The 23036-nt window shown below is 39.2% G+C and overlaps 3 protein-coding genes across 4 annotated transcripts in view; 1 reads left to right on the top strand and 2 right to left on the bottom strand.

The window, feature by feature from the left end:
- The window catches only part of LOC125779302 (uncharacterized), a 320147-nt gene that overhangs the window by 135595 nt on the left and 161516 nt on the right, over positions 1 to 23036 (top strand). The window lies entirely within an intron of this gene.
- On the bottom strand, positions 8787 to 9422 carry LOC125779484 (uncharacterized). Its single transcript, XM_049460844.1, has one exon. The coding sequence runs from the start codon at positions 9420 to 9422 to the stop codon at positions 8787 to 8789; it is 636 nt and encodes a 211-aa protein (XP_049316801.1).
- On the bottom strand, positions 15179 to 15817 carry LOC125779480 (uncharacterized). Its single transcript, XM_049460842.1, has one exon. The coding sequence runs from the start codon at positions 15815 to 15817 to the stop codon at positions 15179 to 15181; it is 639 nt and encodes a 212-aa protein (XP_049316799.1).

Raw genomic sequence — 23036 nt, forward strand, 5'->3', positions numbered from 1 at the left:
ATCGTTTACAATTGAAAGTGGGTGCTCCCATTATTATGCTTCGAAATATAAATCAACCACGATTATGCAATGGGGACAAGATTAGCGGTTAAAAAGGTCATGAACAATTTGATCGAGGCAACAATTTTAAAGTGGAAGTTTAAAGGTGAAGATGTATTGATTCCACGAATTCCAATGATTCCATCAGATTTACCTTTTGAGTTCAAAAGACTACAGTTTCCAATACGTCTTGCATTTGCTATTACAATAAATAAACCGCAAGGATAATCGTTGGAATTCTGTGGAATTGATTTAGAATATCCTTGCTTTTCACATGGCCAGTTATATTTTGTCTACGAAAGAGCTCTAAGATAGTTTAAGTGATACATAGTCTAAGATTGTAAGAAACTAGAATTAAAAGTTGAATAATAGGGAACAAAACCGACTTTATTAAAAACAAGTGTGTTTCTTTTCTTATTTTGTTTTGCCGTGCGAAGCAGGCACCGGGCCCGCTAGTTTCTTTATATTTTTATGCGAGTCTGTTGGTATCACTGTACCACTTAGTTGTAGCAGCAATTCTCCGCCTTATGTTTTGCGTATTTTGGTTAGCATGTTTCCGAATGCGTTCAGATTAGAGTCAGTCTTAATCTTGCGTAGGATTTCGGCAAAGGTAAGATTCCCATTTTTTGAGATCAATATGGCTTGGGGCTTTGTCTTCGGCAATTTCGTAGACTTTTGGTTAGCTTTCCTAGCTACCATGTTCCACGGTTTCTCCATAGGTTTTTAAGAGTAGCAGTTAGCCTCTTGTGATGCTTGCGTGCCCACCTGAGTTGCTGGTAGCGACTTTGTAGTGCCTTATAAATTGTTGGTATTGACACTATCCTTCATCATAATTGATCGCTTAAACCAGTGGTTCCCAAACTTATTTTGTCCACCGCCCACTTTGAGAATAAATATTTTAGCGCCCCCATTTTTTCACCTATTTAAAAACCACTATAACTCCAAATTAATTATTGTGACCTATATATTGTATGTATGTATACTAACGGAGAATTCTAAACTAACTTTTACTATAACCAGCAACTTGAAACCTGAGAGCAGTAGGTAACATACAACGGCGCTTAGGTCACAAGTTAACTCTTACGGGCTCCACCTGCCAATAAGAGTGATTATTGAAACACAACTTTATAGTATTAAAACAGAGAATCTTTTATTAAAATTAAAACTAAAATAATCGATCCATATATAAAAACTCAGTCACCGACTAGCAGTCAACGTGATCGGTCACGCTTGTTAAACAGTTGCTTTCTCTACCATCAATTCTCTTTTCTCACGCGTCGCGCACCAGTGCCTAGTGTATTTGTTTTTTTTTTTCTTTTCGCTACTTCTATACATCTAGTGCTTTGTAAACACACGTGCTTGACTAAACTTTTGATGTGAGATGGCCCCCGGGCCCAAATATCTCGGGGACAATAGATTTGCACTATTGTCACCGAGCCCTCGTGCAAAAAGAAAAAAACCAGCAAACGGTATTGAAGAATTCCCAGAATTGCCCGTAACAAAAAAAGATAGCCCCAAATTCCTTGTGATAAAATCTAAAGACGAAAATAAACCACTAAGTAGCTACTCCATTTTTGCGGTGCACAAATCACTTCTGGCTATAAGCATAGAAATAAACAAAATTACTCCTCTACGTGATGGTAGCTTATTGCTGCTGGTGAAAAATAAAGAAATAGCAAAAAAGTTTATTAACACCCATTCTCTACCGGGCCTTTGTCAAGTTTCATGTGAACTCCACCATAATTTAAATTGTGTTAAAGGGACAGTATACGCGCCATTCTTAAATCAAGTTCCAGAGGACGAGATTATTGAAGAACTCAAGCAATACAACGTCACTACCGTCCACAAATTTACGCGCATAACTGAAGGAGTCGTCAAGCCAACCGGAGCAGTGCTACTATCATTCGACACCTATTTTTTACCGGAAAAAATTGACATAGCCTGGGAAATATGCACTGTGCGGCCATATTTCCCAAACCCGATGCGATGCAAATCGTGTCAGAAACTTGGACATACAATGAAAATGTGCAAAAACGCACCCGCCTGCGTCTCTTGCAACCTACCTCCCCACCAACCAGAAAACTGCATCAGAACATCATGTGCAAATTGTTTTGGAGAACACGCAGCCTCGGCCAACACATGCCCCAAATATCAACAGGCCAAAGCTATTCTTAAAATAAAAACTGAGAAGAAATGTTTTATGCGCGAAGCGTTAAAATTACAAAAAATACAAAATCCAATCGCAGTCACAAATTCCATTTCATTCGCCCAAACAACAAAAATACAAGACAATTCTACAGCACAAGTAATTACACATAATTCGCCTGATTCCAACAACTCTACATCAGAAGCTCCTAATATTACGCAAGAAACCGTCAAAGCAACTACTAGCAAAGACAGTATACAAAAATTTTTAACGGAACTCAACGCCCAGCCAACAAATAAAACTAATCTGACAACAACAACTAATTCAACAAAAGATCATACTATTGTTACATTAAATCACCACAACAACTACGGTAGCGAGAAAACGTCGAAAACAGAAACTGAAAAAGAAGCAGATCACCACATGGATACCGACACGTCTACGTCTACAACAAATACCATGAATAGAGTAATAAGCAAAGGAAGTCCCAGCGTACTGAGACGTTTACCTATAAAAAAAAACAACGGTGCCAAGTAAACAACTTAAACTTAAACATGCTTTAGACATCCCAATTATCATTTATTTTATAAGTTATATTATATTAGAATCAAGTGTTTAATTTAATTTTTGATATTTTATTTACAATTGAAATGTCATTAAAAACCATACAGTGGAATTTGAAAGGATATGGCAACAATTACAATGAGTTAGAGCAATTGATAAAAGATCTTAACCCCCATATAATTTGCCTTCAAGAGACCCACATCCCTTTTCAAGTAACTGACACTATAATTCCCAAGACGTATATTGGTTACTTCTATAATGACAGTAAAAACAGATATGCGAAGCAGGGGGTCGCAATACTAATAAAACGGAATATTCCGCACAAACGTACATACAAATATCCTATCAATAGCCATAGAACTGCATCTCCTTACACCTTTCTCAATAATAAATGCATACACTCCACCAAGTCAAACATTTTCCGACAAAGACATAAGAGATCTCCTCCATCAGACCCAGGCTCAAACGCTACTACTAGGTGATTTCAATGCATGGAGTCCCCTTTGGGGTTCAGCCACTACCAATGCTAGAGGTACACAACTAGAAAATGTTATATTCGCGGAGAATCTGTTGTGCTAAACAACGGGTCAGCCACGCACTTTTCTACACACAGAACTTTCACTCATGTCGATATCACTATGGCTTCACCTCAACTAAGTCCTAAATGTTCGTGGAAAATCCTTAACTCCCTTTATGGAAGCGACCATTACCCAATTCTGACAGAATTACAAAATAACTTGAACGTACAGAACCCGAAGAGATCTCCAAAATTCTTGACAGACTTTACAAAATGGGATCAATTCCAGACACACTGTCTAGAAGCGATACAAGAGTGGCACCCTGTAAACATTCACCAAGAAGCAGCCACAATTACCAAGATAATTAGAACAGCAGCCAACAAAACGATTCCTCAAAGCAACCCAAAGGGGCATAAATCACGCTCACTATGGTGGAATAACGAGCTTAGTCTATTACGTACAAATAAACAAAAACTTTGGCAGGTTTATAAAAACTCTTGTAACATTGTCAACCTTATCGCTTACAAAAAGGCAAACGCCCAGTTCAAAAAACGCGTCAAAGAAGCAAAACGGAAATCTATATCTGAATTCACCGAAACTATCAATCCAAACTCTTCCCCACAAAAGATCTGGGCAAGAATCAAGACGCTCACTGGTATTCCAAGAGCTCCCATTATTGCGATACGTCATAACAACGCCTTTATTTCTTCCTCCACCGAAATTGCAAATGCCTTTGCTTCTACCTGGTGTAATTACGCCCAAGACACTAACTTTTTCGAAGAATATAATACGTTAAAGCAGACAATACTGGCCGAAGTATATTACCCCAGCACAGTCACAAAAGACGCTCTCTACCTGGAAACAGAATTCTCCCAAATAGAATTAGATGTCGCTCTGCAACACGCTAAAGGGAAGTTTCCAGGAAAAGACCGTATAACCTACGCTATGCTCCGCAATCTACCACTTCCAGCTAAACGTATCCTTCTGTCATTGTACAACAACATCCTCAACGGGGGGATTTATCCTCACACGTGGCTATCGGCCACCATACTACCAATCCCTAAGCCAAATAAACCCCAGGATAGTACAAGTGGGTATCGCCCAATTTCACTAACCTCCTGTCTCAGCAAAATATTTGAAAAAATGCTCACGAAAAGGCTAATATGGTTTTTCTTGAAAAATTAATTAATAAGTCACAACCAGTCAGCATTTAAAAAGAAACATGGAACCATTGACGCACTCCTCCACCTACAACACTTTATCGCCGATGCGCTCTCAACCAAAAATCACATCACAGTATTAGCCACCGACTTCGAAAAAGCATATGATCGAATTGGCATTCATGTCATTTTAAATCAGCTCAAAGAGTGGAAAATTGGGAAAAAGATATTTCAAGTCATAAAATCGTTTATGACTGGACGGGCATTCCAAGTTAATATCAACGGACAGCTTTCAAAACCTTTTCCACTCAATAACGGCATACCCCAAGGTTCCCCTTTATCGGTTGTTCTATTTATGATAGCCTTTGAGCAAATAAATAGAATAACAATAAACTACAAAAATATCAATTTAAATATTTATGCAGACGACACCTTTTTTTATACTAAAAATAAGGATTTACTAAGCACTAAAAATACATTTTTAAAGCTACTACTCGAACTCAAACAATGGGGATTAAGATCTGGAGCCACCCTTGCTTATGAAAAGTGCAAAATTTTGCACATCTGTCGAGAACAAGGCTGCCCCGCAATTGATATCAATGTTGAGCTCACTAACATTCAAAACGTAAAAAACTTAAAAATATTAGGCATTATATTTGATTCTAAATATTCTTTCAAAGAGCACTGTCAGCAGTTAAGAAAAAATCTAGCTACCAGGCTTAATATTATTAAATACTTATCATCAAAAAACCTTTGTATACATACTAACACTTTAATTAATATAACAAGATCAATAATGCTATCAAAAATAGATTATGGACTCCCTATTTACGGGTGGTGCGCTAACACACATATAAAACTTTTGCAAGCGCCATACCATACAGCAGCTCGACGTAGTTTGAACGCTTTCCCCACTTCAACAGTTAAATGTATGTTAGCAGAAGCAGGTCTCCCCTCCATTGTTGAAAGGCGCGAACTCGCTACGTGGAGACTGATCCCAAAGTTTATTAATACCACAAATAAAACGCTATTCAACATATTCCGTCTCGCTGCATCCCACAAACGCAACTACTCCACCAAATCTACTATTCGTCGGTGCATATCCTATTGCAAAGAATTAGAGATTCAAATATCCCCAATGGGCAATCAAATTTGTAAGCAAGCGCCTTGGTCGCTATCACAATCTTCTGTATCCGAGCTTTTATACACCTACCCTAAATCACACACCAGTAACGAATGCTTTAGACATCTATTCATTGAGCACTTTAACAGTAGGCAGATGACTGGATCCCCATATTTACAGATGGATCAAAAACTGACCACAGTAAAACGTTCGGTGTAGTGCACCAAAATGGAACACTCATAACAGCCGGTTGGCTTCCATTGCACTGTTCTATTTATACAGCAGAAGCAGTCGCGGTACTACAAGCCGCAGAATTTGCAACTAAAAACAAAGGGCACTTCGTTATTTGCACAGATAGTATGTCTGTAGTCTCAGCTATTAAAAATATTTACCACGATAACTCTATTATCAACCGAATTAGGGACAGACTTATAAAATACAGAAATAAACTCCAAATCTTTTGGGTTCCTGGGCATAAGGGCATCCCAGGCAACGAGTTTGCCGACGATGCGGCCAAAAACGCAGTCTCATCACCATGTCTAACTTTTAATGCATCGCCGAGCAAGGATTTACAGAAGATGATAAATAGACACCTCCGTAACAAACAAATTTCAGACTGGTCCCATTATCAGAATCCTTACTCCACCATTAATCGTGAATGTGCTAAAGCGCTTTACCCAGCGGATTTGTCAAGGAAAGAAATTACCTATTTCACTCGACTGAGGCTCGGCCACACAGTGATCACGCATAGCCACATTCTACAATGTGAAACCCCACCAGTATGCCCGTATTGTTTAAACCGTCTAACTGTCCAACACATCCTTGACTATTGCCCAAACCTATCGGCGCTCCGAGCATTTTGGTACCACTGTACCGTCAACTCTACTAAATGAAATTAACATCGGAAACGTTAAAAAAGTAATAAAATATATCAACGATATTAATCTGAGCAGCAAAATTTAAACCATTTTTAACAAAATAAAATATATTACAATATCAATATGTTAAAAAAAAAAAAAAAAAAATTGTAACCATTTATTCGCACCGTAGGCCCTGGTAGCTAGTGTGTATTTACTCAAGTTATTTTAATATTTCATATTACTCTAATAAATAATAATAATAATAATAATAATAATAATAATAAAAACTAATGTGAAGGATGAATCTGATGCTGTTTAATAAGTTTGTTAATATCAGGTTCCAATTTACTCAAGAACAGTCGCAAGTCGCCACGTGGGGTAACAAGCAAACGACTTCTATTTTTTGTAAACAGTGTTGTCACAGCACTAAATCCACGTTCACACAAATATGACGATCGGAATGCTACCAAGAAACGTTGAACGATTGACCACAATCCAGGGTACAATTGCGAGATCGGGTTTTGCAGCCAAAATTCTTGGTAACCATTTTTGAACTTGATTTTTATTTTCCCGTTTGTTGTCAATTCTATAAGTTCTTCTTCCAGCTGAGGTGACATTGCTGTGTTGACATTTGAAAACGGATCCAACACCCAGTCTGGTATTTCCAAGTTCAAATGGTCCTGGTATCGTTCGGTGAAGTCAATGTGGAGATTTTCCAAATGTTGGCAGTAGGCAAACAATTCGCCATTACTGCATGATACTGATAAATTCGGAAAATTGAGAAACTCACGTCTGCCCAGATTCTTTTTGTGTAGAAGCAGTTTGGCTGCGAAAGCAGCAACGACGTTTTTTGTTTGAATTAAATTTAGATTATCGCCTTGCAGTTGGAGATTCATGTCGTTGAACAATTTATACAGGTCTGTCATGTAAGCTATATCATTCTTTGATGTTATGAGCTTGTCTTGAAATTCTGTATCTTTAGTTTCCAAGAACTCTATAACAGAGTAAAACAGGTTGTAGAATCGAGTCAGACAATTGCCCCTTGATAGCCAACGAACTTCAGTATGAAACAACAAATGATTGAAATCCTCGTCATTAGTAACACAAAGCTGTTGAAATAATCTATCATTCAAAGAGCTGTTGCGGATTTTATTGACTGCTTTGATGACATATTGCAGTGAGTGAAATAGTTTTTCACTTAAGGTTCTAGCAACTAAATGTTGTCTATGAATAACGCAATGTACACCAAGGACATCTGGAATTTTATTTTTTAAGTGCGCTATTAAGCCTTTATGGCACCCTATCATAGCCGGAGCGCCATCCGTAGCAATTGAAATAATATTTTTCAAAGAAATCTCTTTCTCATCGCAAAACTTTTCCAATATATTGAATATGGTTTCGCCTTTTATATCGGTCTCTAAATATCTAGCAAATAATAGTTCTTCACATATTTTTTTATTATCAATAATCCTCACGTAAGACAAATACAATGCTTCATTAGTTGGTAAAGTGGACTCATCGCGCTGAATTGAGAATTGGCTTGTCCTCAGGTGATCGCTCAATGATTCTTCAATGTTTTCATCCATTTCATCAACTCGTCTTTGCACAGAATTATTACTGAAAGGAATTTTCGGATAATATCAGCGGCCGGTTTATGAAGCACGGTAGTTATTACTTTATTTATTGCTGGCAATATTAATTCTTCTCCGATGTTATGTGGTTTGCCTTTTTGAGCAATTAACAAAGAGATATTGTACGAATCTCGAAGTCCGTCGTCATCTTGCTTAGCTGCCGTCGAAAATAGTTTTGCTACACTTGGCTGGTACTCGTATTATGCTTCTTCTCTAGGTCTTGAAAATATGCTACATTCTTGTCTCTCTTATCTGGATGCATTTTATTCAAATGATCTAGCAGTCTTGAAGGCTTCAATGCTTCATTCGAAAATTTCAAAGATCGTTACAAACTTTTATTTTCTGCGAAATTCACTTCACAATTATTGGGTTTAACTGAATTGAAGTATTGGATAGTTAAATATATATATAAATGTAAAAAATGTAAACTGAGCAATATATTGGAACCAGTAGGTATTAGGTTATATATATATTAGATAAGCGGGTAAGCGGATCGAAACCGGGATGCTGCGGAAAGCGTAGATGTTGGCTGTTCGACGTCGTATCAACGAAAGGTGCGCGAGCTGCTTTCTCTATTCCTTTTGTTCTAATTAGACTGCGTTTGGGTGCATGTGCGTGTATGTGTGTTAATGTGTGGTGTTCGCTCGCGTGATGAGGTGAATGGTCGATCCGGTGTGATGAATTGATGCAGATGTGATGCGACGTCGCTACTCATTTAGCCATCCCGGCCCCATTAGGCGAGTATTTAGCCTAGAAGCCGCTTTAGCTGCTGTAGCGTTGCTACAACGCTGCTGAGACCTGTTGACCGGCGGGATTGCGGCCTAAGCTGATGGCGTCGTGTTGATGTTGCCCGGTTTTGGCGCCAAGGATGGGATTCTGCTGCAGAGGGTCCGCGCCGGCGGTATGTCAGAGGAGTCCTTTGAGAACGCCTGACGTTACCACTGGTGCGAGAAGCCGGTGGGCGCCCGGAGTCGCGTCTGGTAGTGCGGTGCAGCAGCGTATAATGAGCCCGCACACAGATTTGGCAACGATTAGGTGATGGGCACTCCTGAGTTGCGTGGGAAGTTGCCAGACAATTCAAGCAATACCCATGCGCCTGTGCCACCTGCTGGCGTTGCATCGGCGGCATGCCTTTGAAGATACCGCAATGCGATAGCCGATGAGGGCGGCGGCATAGTGGACAACGAATTAGTTGCAGATCCGCTGGTAATGCTGGTGTGCTTTGACGCGGAGCCGTTGTCGCGGTGGAGCCTGTCGTAGTTCGAGGCGTTGCCGGTGCAGGGTTGGTCCGGGGTGCTGCCATTGGGGCAGCTTCAGAGCGAGGGGCGGAAACTGCCGAACGCATGGTTGGCGTTGACGATGATGCCATATCCACGTCCATATTACTCTGTGAGAGAAATGATGATATTACAAAGGTATTGTGTGAAATTTACAATAATATGGACCTTTGTGCCACGATATGTGGCATGAATAGGATGTCATTTTTTTATCAGACATTTATGTTAAGCTTTGTGTCATTTATGTTATTCGAGGTTTCGATTTGGTAAGCGGTTAATATGTTTTATCGATTTATTATTGCGGTTTCGGTTTTACGTTTCTTTATCTTCGGCGGTTGGTAGAAGGCATAATTTGACGAGCGGTCTGGTTAGCGTTCCGGTTTGAGTGCGGGGATCAACTACTCAAACATGACCGTCGGAACCGTAATGAAGTTGTTTTATGCGGCCGAGTCGCCATTCCGTAGGAGGGAGACAATCATCTTGTATAAGGACGCAGTCTCCAAGCTTTGGTGCCTTTTCTTGAGTTTTCCACCGGTATCTCTTGTGAAGGTCCTTTATGTAGTCTTCCTTCCATCGGCGGCTGAAATCATGATGGAGGATTTTAATTCGCTCCCATCTGTTCAATAAGGATAGCGGCTCCACGCCTGACTCAGGTATGGCCAGAATGGGTGCTCCTTTGAGAAAATGCCCTGGGGTTAAGGCTGTGAAGTCGGAGGGATCTTGCGAGAGTGGTTAGATAGGTCTAGAGTTTAGTACGGCTTCGATACGAGTGAGTAATGTAGTAAACTCCTCATAATTGAATTTATGGTTACCAGCCGTTTTATTTAAATGGGACTTAAAGCTCTTTACTGCTGATTCCCAGAGTCCGCCCATGTGAGGAGAACATGGGGGTATGAATTGCCAATCGATCCCTTGGGGTGCATATTTTTTGACAATTTCGGGGGATACTTCTTTTATGAATTGTAAAAACTCTTTTTCCGTGGCTCTTTGAGCTCCGACAAAGCTTTTTCCATTGTCGCACATAATTTTTAAAGGAAATCCGCGTCGTCCGACAAAGCGGGCAAATGCTGCAAGAAAAGCCGCAGTAGTCAGATCCAAACATAGCTCGAGGTGTACTGCCTTTGTTGTAAAACATGCAAAGACAGCCACATACCCTTTTCTAAATGAGGAAGACTTTAGCATTGAGGCCTTTATCTGGAAAGGTCCAGCAAAATCAACACCAGTGATGGTAAAGGGTAAAGCATAGTTGCAGCGTTCAGGTGGTAGGGCTGCCATGATCTGCGTACGCATCTTGTGCTTGTACATAGTACACTGTTTACACATGAAAATGGTTCTTTTAATTTGTGGCTTTAGTCGCGGTATATAGAACTCTTGTCGGACCATTCGTTGCATCAAGCGATGCTCACCATGCAGTGTAAGCTGGTGGAGATATATTAGATATAAGTAGGTAAAACGGGATTTCTCTGGGATAATGATGGGATGTCGTTCATTGTCACTAAAGCTGGAGTTGGCGAGTCGTCCATTTGCCCGTAGTAATCCCTTAGCGTCCAGGAATGGGTTTAACACGAGAAGTGAGATTCCCTTTTCGAGAGGTCGCTTTTCAAGCAACTTTGATTTCTCTTTGCTGAAGTAGCGAGTTTGTGTATACAAGATTAGACTGACCTTGGCATGTTGCAAGTCGGAATATGTCAGTGGTATGTAAGGATCGTTTGATATTCTTTTCACCTTTTGCTTAAGTTTATGGATGAATTTGTGCATATAAGCGACTACCCTTAGTGCTCTAGGAAATGAGGAAAATCTTTGGAGAATATCATCCTTTTCAGGAGTGATATGAAAATTTTCTATTTTCCGACTTTCCGGAGGTATGATATTCCGAGCAGGAGACTTTGGCCAGAATTCTTGTGATTCTGTTAGCCATGTGGGACCGTTCCACCAGAGTGTAGTGCTGGTGAGGTGAAGTGGTTTGCAACCTCTTGTCCCCAGATCCGCTGGGTTATCTGCACTTGCAACATTTTGCCATTTTGCTGAGCCAACTAAGTAATATGCGATTCGATACATATGTCTTCCAAGTATAGGGTGGTTTTTCCAACCTTGCTAGAACTATTTCTGAGTCTGACCAGAGATACATTTTGTGATCGTTTAATTTTAGATGGGTTTGAACTATTGAAATTAATTTTGCTAACAGAAGAGCACCATTTAGTTCAAGCCGTGGCAGGCTTAGCGTCTTCAAAGGTGCAACTTTGGCTTTGGCAACCAAAAGATGTGAAGTTATTTTGCTATCCTACTGAGTGTAGACTGTTGCGCAATAAGCCTTTTCAGAGGCATCACAGAAACCGTGTAATTCTGCGTTAACGTTAAGGGTGAAATTTACCCATCGAGGGATTCGAATTTCTGATATAGTATGTAGGTTGTTAGCAAATTGAACCCATTTTGTTAATCGTACAGGTTTTACCTGTTCATCCCATTCAGTGCCATCTTGCCACAGTTCTTGAATGAGAATTTTAGCTTGAATCATTATTGGCGAAAGCCATCCTGCGGGGTTGAAAAGTTTTGCCACCGAGGAAAGGATTTGTCGTTTTGTAATGGCGGACATTGCAGATATTGACTCAATTGTATATGAGAATTGATCTGTTATCGCATTCCATTGAATCCCTAGTGTTTTTGTTGTACTAGCTTTTTCAAATTTAAGGAAGTCAGTATCTAATAAGTCTTCCTTTCTTATATCTTTGATTATTTCGGGATGATTTGAGGCTATTTTCTTTAGGGGAAAACCTGCTGAATTTAGTGCTTTGATCACTTGAGATAATGATTCGCACGCTATTGGTATACTGTGGCTACCTGATAAAATGTCATCCACATATGTTTGAGTTTGCAACACAGAAGTTGCTAAAAGTAAATTTGTTTCACAAGTTTTTGCAACTTCATGTAATGTCCTAATGGCTAAATAGGGTGCGCAGTTGATGCCAAAGGTAACTGCTTTAAGTTTGTAGTCGCTTATTGGACTATTAATTGAGTTTCGGAAGACTATGCGTTGGAAATCCTGGTCATCTTCATGCACCAGAATTTGCCTATACATTTTCTCAACATCCCCGTTAAAAACGTATTTAAACATGCGCCAATTTAGTATTAGCAACATGAGATCAGGTTGTAATGTTGGCCCTGTGTATAATACATCATTGAGTGATTTGCCTGAGCTCGTACACTTTGAGGCATGGAACACCACACGTACTTTTGTTGTGATTTTTTCTGGTTTTATTACCCCATGATGTGGAAGGTAAAAAGATAAATATCTACCTTTGGATATCTTTTCATATGGTACAGTTTCTTCCATATGATTGAGGCCAAGATATTCCTTCATCACATTATCATATGCTGATTTTAGCTCATTTTTCTTCGTCAGGCTTTTTTCCATGCTTAGGAATTGCTGGACTGCTGAGATTCTAGAGTGACCTAGAGCTATAGTTTCTGGAAAGGTGGATTTGAATGGCAGTCGCACAACATAACGACCATGCTCGTTTCTTGTTGTTGTGGACTGGTAATAGGCTTCGCATGCCTGGTCTTCTTCTGAAAGTTTGGTAATCTGGGGTACTTCTTCCACTTCCCAGAATTTTTTAAGTTCATTATTTAAGTATTCGTTTGTTATATCTTCTACTTGTGTTGTGAAAGAATTTATTTTTTCAGTGACTTGGCCACTTATAATCCACTCAAAGATTGTATTTTGGGCTAACAATTTATTGGAGATTTTCTCTGTACCTTCAAAAATTATTTGAGGTATTAAGTCACTGCCTAATAATATGTCGATTTGTGATGGGGTATGACAGTTGGGATCTGCTATTTTGAGATGTGAGCATTTTTCCCAGTGTATTTTATTTACTTCATAGCTTGGAAGCAAATTTGTAAGTTGCGGTAGAACGATGGCTTGTGCATCTATTCGTGTATCCGCATTTGGAGAAACTATGGTGATTGGGCATATTTTATTCGAATTTTGAATAATTCTTCCGCCCATTCCCGAAATTTGAAAATTGGAATGTTTTATTAGCAATTTTAGCCGATTTTGAACCTTTGATGATATGAAGGATCTTTGAGAGCCTTGATCTATTAACGCTCTTAGTTTGAATAAATCACCTTTATGTTCAATGGTGATGACCGCAGTGGGTAAAAGAATTTTGCTTTCATTTTCTGAATGAAGCGCTTGAATTTTTGCTGCTTTAGAGCAACATGGTTGTTCTTCCCTTTTTTCGGGATTTGAGGTTTCAGGACTACTTGATGTAGTTGTAGCGACTAACCCAGTGGTTTTTCGAAATGGATTTTTCTTCACAATTTTGAAAATTGGTAACATGAAGCAATGAGTGATGTCTTCGTTGACAGTATACACAATTGAATTTGCTTTCACAGTCTTTTGTCATATGAGAATTCGACAGACAGTTTATGCAAAGTTTGTGTTGACGGACTAGATTGTTTCTATCTGAAACGGATAATTTTTTGAATCTCTCGCAAGATCTTAATTTATGACCTCCCTTACAGAGTTCACACAGTGATTGCCATTGACTACTTTGATTTGACACGAATGTGTGACTTTTATTGACGTGTCTATTATATTGTATGTTATTACTAGCTTGGGGTTTGAACAACTTTTTATTTGAGTCATTTTGATAACTTTTTGGCTTTATAGTTTTTTTGTCTATTCGCTCAGCTATCTCGTATTGAGCAGTGAGGAATGTCTTCATCTGTTGCCAGGTGGGCATTATTTTTCTTTCCACTAGTGATTGTTCCCATCGTAGTAACGCAGCATCAGGCAGTGTTTCTGCGCAAATGGTTACTATAATAGGGTCCCACGATTCTGTGAATACATTTTGTGTCTTTAACACTGATAGACAATTTGTCACTGTGGAGTGTAAGTTTTGAAATTCCTGGCTAGTTTTTTGTTGGATTTTTGGCGAATGCAATAAAGTTTTTATTGGGTTTTCTATCATAAGCCTTTCATTTTCGTACCTTTCAACAAGTGCTTCCCAAGCCAGTTTGAAATTTTCGTCATTTAAAGCGAATTGCTTGACGATACTGCCTGCTTCCCCTTTTGTTTTATACCTGAGATGGTATAGCTTTTGTGCTTGTGAAAGTTTAGGATGGTTTATATAAACAGCAGTGAACATATCCCGGAAGGACGGCCACTGGTCATAACATCCATTGAAAACTTCAGTATCACAAGCTGGTACCTTTAGATACATGCCTTTATCTAGGTCTTCTTTCAGTCCGTCGTCATCTTGCTTAGCTGCCGCCGAAAATAGTTTTGCTACACTTGGCTGGTACTCGTATTATGCTTCTTCTCTAGGTCTTGAAAATATGCTACATTCTTGTCTCTCTTATCTGGATGCATTTTATTCAAATGATCTAGCAGTCTTGAAGGCTTCAATGCTTCATTCGAAAATTTCAAAGATCATTACAAACTTTTATTTTCTGCGAAATTCACTTCACAATTATTGGGTTTAATTGAATTGAAGTATTGGATAGTTAAATATATATATAAATGTAAAAAATGTAAACTGAGCAATTATATATTGGAACCAGTAGGTATTAGGTTATATATATATTAGATAAGCGGGTAAGCGGATCGAAACCGGGATGCTGTGGAAAGCGTAGATGTTGGCTGTTCGACGTCGTATCAACGAAAGGTGCGCGAGCTGCTTTCTCTATTCCTTTTGTTCTAATTAGACTGCGTTTGGGTGCATGTGCGTGTATGTGTGTTAATGTGTGGTGTTCGCTCGCGTGATGAGGTGAATGGTCGATCCGGTGTGATGAATTGATGCAGATGTGATGCGACGTCGCTACTCATTTAGCCATCCCGGCCCCATTAGACGAGTATTTAGCCTAGAAGCCGCTTTAGCTGCTGTAGCGTTGCTACAACGCTGCTGAGACCTGTTGACCGGCGGGATTGCGGCCTAAGCTGATGGCGTCGTGTTGATGTTGCCCGGTTTTGGCGCCAAGGATGGGATTCTGCTGCAGAGGGTCCGCGCCGGCGGTATGCCGTCAGAGGAGTCCTTTGAGAACGCCTGACGTTACCACTGGTGCGAGAAGCCGGTGGGCGCCCGGAGTCGCGTCTGGTAGTGCGGTGCAGCAGCGTATAATGAGCCCGCACACAGATTTGGCAACGATTAGGTGATGGGCACTCCTGAGTTGCGTGGGAAGTTGCCAGACAATTCAAGCAATACCCATGCGCCTGTGCCACCTGCTGGCGTTGCATCGGCGGCATGCCTTTGAAGATACCGCAATGCGATAGCCGATGAGGGCGGCGGCATAGTGGACAACGAATTAGTTGCAGATCCGCTGGTAATGCTGGCGTGCTTTGACGCGGAGCCGTTGTCGCGGTGGAGCCTGTCGTAGTTCGAGGCGCTGCCGGTGCAGGGTTGGTCCGGGGTGCTGCCATTGGGGCAGCTTCAGAGCGAGGGGCGGAAACTGCCGAACGCATGGTTGGCGTTGACGATGATGTCATATCCACGTCCATATTACTCTGTGAGAGAAATGATGATATTACAAAGGTATTGTGTGAAATTTACAATAATATGGACCTTTGTGCCACGATATGTGGCATGAATAGGATGTCATTTTTTTATCAGACATTTATGTTAAGCTTTGTGTCATTTATGTTATTCGAGGTTTCGATTTGGTACGCGGTTAATATGTTTTATCGATTTATTATTGCGGTTTCGGTTTTACGTTTCTTTATCTTCGGCGGTTGGTAGAAGGCATAATTTGACGAGCGGTCTGGTTAGCGTTCCGGTTTGAGTGCGGGGATCAACTACTCGAACATGACCGTCGGAACCGTAATGAAGTTGTTTTATGCGGCCGAGTCGCCATTCCGTAGGAGGGAGACAATCATCTTGTATAAGGACGCAGTCTCCAAGCTTTGGTGCCTTTTCTTGAGTTTTCCACCGGTATCTCTTGAGAAGGTCCTTTATGTAGTCTTCCTTCCATCGGCGGCTGAAATCATGATGGAGGATTTTAATTCGCTCCCATCTGTTCAATAAGGATAGCGGCTCCACGCCTGACTCAGGTATGGCCAGAATGGGTGCTCCTTTGAGAAAATGCCCTGGGGTTAAGGCTGTGAAGTCGGAGGGATCTTGCGAGAGTGGTGAGATAGGTCTAGAGTTTAGTACGGCTTCGATACGAGTGAGTAATGTAGTAAACTCCTCATAATTGAATTTATGGTTACCAGCCGTTTTATTTAAATGGGACTTAAAGCTCTTTACTGCTGATTCCCAGAGTCCGCCCATGTGAGGAGAACATGGGGGTATGAATTGCCAATCGATCCCTTGGGGTGCATATTTTTTGACAATTTCGGAGGATACTTCTTTTATGAATTGTAAAAACTCTTTTTCCGTGGCTCTTTGAGCTCCGACAAAGTTTTTTCCATTGTCGCACATAATTTTTAAAGGAAATCCGCGTCGTCCGACAAAGCGGGCAAATGCTGCAAGAAAAGCCGCAGTAGTCAGATCCAAACATAGCTCGAGGTGTACTGCCTTTGTTGTAAAACATGCAAAGACAGCCACATACCCTTTTCTAAATGAGGAAGACCTTAGCATTGAGGCCTTTATCTGGAAAGGTCCAGCAAAATCAACACCAGTGATGGTAAAGGGTAAAGCATAGTTGCAGCGTTCAGGTGGTAGGGCTGCCATGATCTGCGTACGCATCTTGTGCTTGTACATAGTACACTGTTTACACATGAAAATGGTTCTTTTAATTTGTGGCTTTAGTCGCGGTATATAGAACTCTTGTCGGACCATTTGTTGCATCAAGCGATGCTCACCATGCAGTGTAAGCTGGTGGAGATATATTAGATATAAGTAGGTAAAACGGGATTTCTCTGGGATAATGATGGGATGTCGTTCATTGTCACTAAAGCTGGAGTTGGCGAGTCGTCCATTTGCCCGTAGTAATCCCTTAGCGTCCAGGAATGGGTTTAACACGAGAAGTGAGATTCCCTTTTCGAGAGGTCGCTTTTCAAGCAACTTTGATTTCTCTTTGCTGAAGTAGCGAGTTTGTGTATACAAGATTAGACTGACCTTGGCATGTTGCAAGTCGGAATATGTCAGTGGTATGTAAGGATCGTTTGATATTCTTTTCACCTTTTGCTTAAGTTTATGGATGAATTTGTGCATATAAGCGACTACCCTTAGTGCTCTAGGAAATGAGGAAAATCTTTGGAGAATATCATCCTTTTCAGGAGTGATATGAAAATTTTCTATTTTCCGACTTTCCGGAGGTATGATATTCCGAGCAGGAGACTTTGGCCAGAATTCTTGTGATTCTGTTAGCCATGTGGGACCGTTCCACCAGAGTGTAGTGCTGGTGAGGTGAAGTGGTTTGCAACCTCTTGTCCCCAGATCCACTGGGTTATCTGCACTTGCAACATGTTGCCATTTTGCTGAGCCAACTAAGTCTAAGATTTGTGATATGCGATTCGATACATATGTCTTCCAAGTATAGGGTGGTTTTTCCAACCTTGCTAGAACTATTTCTGAGTCTGACCAGAGATACATTTTGTGATCGTTTAATTTTAGATGGGTTTGAACTATTGAAATTAATTTTGCTAACAGAAGAGCACCATTTAGTTCAAGCCGTGGCAGGCTTAGTGTCTTCAAAGGTGCAACTTTGGCTGTGGCAACCAAAAGATGTGAAGTTATTTTGCTATCCTACTGAGTGTAGACTGTTGCGCAATAAGCCTTTTCTGAGGCATCACAGAAACCGTGTAATTCTGCGTTAACGTTAAGGGTGAAATTTACCCATCGAGGGATTCGAATTTCTGATATAGTATGTAGGTTGTTAGCAAATTGTACCCATTTTGTTAATCGTACAGGTTTTACCTGTTCATCCCATTCAGTGCCATCTTGCCACAGTTTTTGAATGAGAATTTTAGCTTGAATCATTATTGGCGAAAGCCATCCTGCGGGGTTGAAAAGTTTTGCCACCGAGGAAAGGATTTGTCGTTTTGTAATGGCGGACATTGCAGATATTGACTCAATTGTATATGAGAATTGATCTGTTATCGCATTCCATTGAATCCCTAGTGTTTTTGTTGTACTAGCTTTTTCAAATTTAAGGAAGTCAGTATCTAATAAGTCTTCCTTTCTTATATCTTTGATTATTTCGGGATGATTTGAGGCTATTTTCTTTAGGGGAAAACCTGCTGAATTTAGTGCTTTGATCACTTGAGATAATGATTCGCACGCTATTGGTATACTGTGGCTACCTGATAAAATGTCATCCACATATGTTTGAGTTTGCAACACAGAAGTTGCTAAAGGTAAATTTGTTTCACAAGTTTTTGCAACTTCATGTAATGTCCTAATGGCTAAATAGGGTGCGCAGTTGATGCCAAAGGTAACTGTTTTAAGTTTGTAGTCGCTTATTGGACTATTAATTGAGTTTCGGAAGACTATGCGTTGGAAATCCTGGTCATCTTCATGCACCAGAATTTGCCTATACATTTTCTCAACATTCCCGTTAAAAACGTATTTAAACATGCGCCAATTTAGTATTAGCAACATGAGATCAGGTTGTAATGTTGGCCCTGTGTATAATACATCATTGAGTGATTTGCCTGAGCTCGTACACTTTGAGGCATGGAACACCACACGTACTTTTGTTGTGATTTTTTCTGGTCTTATTACCCCATGATGTGGAAGGCAAAAAGATAAATATCTACCTTTGGATATCTTTTCATATGGTACAGTTTCTTCCATATGATTGAGGCCAAGATATTCCTTCATCACATTATCATATGCTGATTTTAGCTCATTTTTCTTCGTCAGGCTTTTTTCCATGCTTAGGAATTGCTGGACTGCTGAGATTCTAGAGTGACCTAGAGCTATAGTTTCTGGAAAGGTGGATTTGAATGGCAGTCGCACAACATAACGACCATGCTCGTTTCTTGTTGTTGTGGACTGGTAATAGGCTTCGCATGCCTGGTCTTCTTCTGAAAGTTTGGTAATCTGGGGTACTTCTTCCACTTCCCAGAATTTTTTAAGTTCATTATTTAAGTATTCGTTTGTTATATCTTCTACTTGTGTTGTGAAAGAATTTATTTTTTCAGTGACTTGGCCACTTATAATCCACTCAAAGATTGTATTTTGGGCTAACAATTTATTGGAGATTTTCTCTGTACCTTCAAAAATTATTTGAGGTATTAAGTCACTGCCTAATAATATGTCGATTTGTGATGGGGTATGACAGTTGGGATCTGCTATTTTGAGATGTGAGCATTTTTCCCAGTGTATTTTATTTACTTCATAGCTTGGAAGCAAATTTGTAAGTTGCGGTAGAACGATGGCTTGTGCATCTATTCGTGTATCCGCATTTGGAGAAACTATGGTGATTGGGCATATTTTATTCGAATTTTGAATAATTCTTCCGCCCATTCCCGAAATTTGAAAATTGGAATGTTTTATTAGCAATTTTAGCCGATTTTGAACCTTTGATGATATGAAGGATCTTTGAGAGCCTTGATCTATTAACGCTCTTAGTTTGAATAAATCACCTTTATGTTCAATGGTGATGACCGCAGTGGGTAAAAGAATTTTGCTTTCATTTTCTGAATGAAGCGCTTGAATTTTTGCTGCTTTAGAGCAACATGGTTGTTCTTCCCTTTTTTCGGGATTTGAGGTTTCAGGACTACTTGATGTAGTTGTAGCGACTAACCCCGTGGTTTTTCGAAATGGATTTTTCTTCACAATTTTGAAAATTGGTAACATGAAGCAATGAGTGATGTCTTCGTTGACAGTATACACAATTGAATTTGCTTTCACAGTCTTTTGTCATATGAGAATTCGACAGACAGTTTATGCAAAGTTTGTGTTGACGGACTAGATTGTTTCTATCTGAAACGGATAATTTTTTGAATCTCTCGCAAGATCTTAATTTATGACCTCCCTTACAGAGTTCACACAGTGATTGCCATTGACTACTTTGATTTGACACGAATGTGTGACTTTTATTGACGTGTCTATTATATTGTATGTTATTACTGGCTTGGGGTTTGAACAACTTTTTATTTGAGTCATTTTGATAACTTTTTGGCTTTATAGTTTTTTTGTCTATTCGCTCAGCTATCTCGTATTGAGCAGTGAGGAATGTCTTCATCTGTTGCCAGGTGGGCATTATTTTTCTTTCCACTAGTGATTGTTCCCATCGTAGTAACGCAGCATCAGGCAGTGTTTCTGCGCAAATGGTTACTATAATAGGGTCCCACGATTCTGTGAATACATTTTGTGTCTTTAACACTGATAGACAATTTGTCACTGTGGAGTGTAAGTTTTGAAATTCCTGGCTAGTTTTTTGTTGGATTTTTGGCGAATGCAATAAAGTTTTTATTGGGTTTTCTATCATAAGCCTTTCATTTTCGTACCTTTCAACAAGTGCTTCCCAAGCCAGTTTGAAATTTTCGTCATTTAAAGCGAATTGCTTGACGATACTGCCTGCTTCCCCTTTTGTTTTATACCTGAGATGGTATAGCTTTTGTGCTTGTGAAAGTTTAGGATGGTTTATATAAACAGCAGTGAACATGTCCCGGAAGGACGGCCACTGGTCATAACATCCATTGAAAACTTCAGTATCACAAGCTGGTACCTTTAGATACATGCCTTTATCTAGGTCTTCTTTTTGTGTTGTAACTACTCTGGGAGGGGGAGTAGTGGCTCTACTTGGCCTTACTAAACTTATTTGTTCAGTTATCATTCCCTTTGTTAACTCGTACTGATCTCGGCAGTTATCACACTTGGGTGTCGCCGAAGCTTTTGTGTTTTCTGGGAGTTCTACGTTGTTAGTATCTAGTACTGTATCGTACGCTGCCAGAAGGCGTGCCCATAGATTGTTAACACTTTCTAATTTTATATTTAAAACTGATTCCCTAATGTCAGTAATAGGGGAAGCTTGAAACCGGGTGCAATATCTTATAAAGCTATCACTTTCAGTGATAAATTTCGATATTATATGATCTTTTGATCTCTTTTGCTTTTGTACCGTGCTTAGAGCATGTAGCTTCTGCAGGTGTGCTTTGTTTATCGTCGTCAGCCATTTTTGGAATGGTAAGAAACTGACCTGATTTAGATTCTTTTGAATCTGTGCTCATTTAGAATAATTAAGAATTTAAAATTAAAATTTGATGAGATATTTTTGATAAATACCGAAAACCGAAAATTCTTTTAAGTAAATAAGAGTTGTTATTCCCGTAAATTTACTAAAATACGCGTTAATCGTTTTTGTTAACCGCACTATTGTATTTAAATAGTTGCGATTTTATATTTATTTTAATATATATTATATTACGGATTTATCCGTGTGTCCTTGTATATAAGTACTCGTACAGACGGTATACGAGGTCAATAACCTTTTTACATATATGTGCCCGCTATGTGCGTATTGACGTGCATATGATGTGCTAAATTGGTTGGTATTTAATCCCGCTTGTTTTTGTAATACAAAGAACAAGGAGATATTGTTAAATAATATTTGCCTATACGGGCTAGAGTACGTTCTATATAAGTATGTACTAATATATTTGTCGTTAATAAGATTTTATTATTTATTATTTTTTTTTTTTAATTCCGCACCGCTTATTGTTTGTAATTAAGCTATTATCGCAGCTTCTAATAATTTAAGATTTGTTATAGTTTTTATGTTTCGGATATACCCCCTAAATCAGGGTATGTAGCGTATGCAAAAAGAATACCGAATATATGTATACAGTACGTATATCATATAAGTATATACATATGTACTTATATTTGCGCGATCAGAATTTAGCGCGAAAAGAAAATGAACAAAGTGCAGATCATTAACCTCTGCACTTGCGGATTAGCAGGTATATGCTTCAATATATTAATATTAATTTGAATGTTTGTTTGTATTTGTTAGTAAGTACTAATTTATGTTTGTTGCATTTATGTATTTTAAGTATGATTGGATAAGAGCATATGTAAATATGTATGTTTGTTTTTATTCTCGCTCGTGGAAATTTTGCTTTTTATGCCTTTCGCTTACCTATTTTATGCAATCCTGCTTACTGTTTGAAGACACAGAAGGGGTATTGCCGGAAAGATTTGCAAGTTAATACTTGAATATATTTGGTTGGTTTTCTGTTGTAGGGTGTGTTTGTATACACAAGGGTAAGCTTAGAAGGCAGTAAATGATTTCCTTTGGTATTTATAAAAATATATGGATGATATATTTTTTCAACTGTATTTTGTTTCCGTTTAGAAATTGATCAAGCGGATTATATACATAGGTTTTATATTTAATAAAACCGTATGATATCATACATATTTACATATGTGCATAAAAAATGGCCTCAAGGGAGTTTTGGGGAGAATATAGTACATATACGAGTATGTATATATTTATATAATTTTGGGAATATTATCCGCTTTCGCTTCGGTTTCCTCCTGTGTTTAGTCCTATTTCCTCCTGTGTTTAATGTTCCTTTCCTAATTTCCTCCTTTGTTTAGTGTCTTCTTGCTCCCGTTTCCTCCTTTGTAGAGTTTGTACATATGTATGTTGTAATTTTCTTCTATTTATGTCGCGCCCGATTGATATTATAATTTTTGTTATTTTTATTGTTAGACCGCGCCCGATTTATTTGTTAATTATTGGTATTTTTATAAAGGGTGATTTTTTAAGAGCTTGATAACTTTTTTTAAAAAAAAAACGCATAAAATTTGCAAAATCTC

The sequence above is a fragment of the Bactrocera dorsalis genome, chromosome 6 (assembly GCF_023373825.1).
Source record: "Bactrocera dorsalis isolate Fly_Bdor chromosome 6, ASM2337382v1, whole genome shotgun sequence".
NCBI lineage: Eukaryota > Metazoa > Arthropoda > Insecta > Diptera > Tephritidae > Bactrocera > Bactrocera dorsalis.

Bases quoted from the DNA above. Each gene is read 5' to 3' on its own strand.
- LOC125779480 (XM_049460842.1), bottom strand. From the start codon at position 15,817: ATGGACGTGGATATGACATCATCGTCAACGCCAACCATGCGTTCGGCA.
- LOC125779484 (XM_049460844.1), bottom strand. From the start codon at position 9,422: ATGGACGTGGATATGGCATCATCGTCAACGCCAACCATGCGTTCGGCA.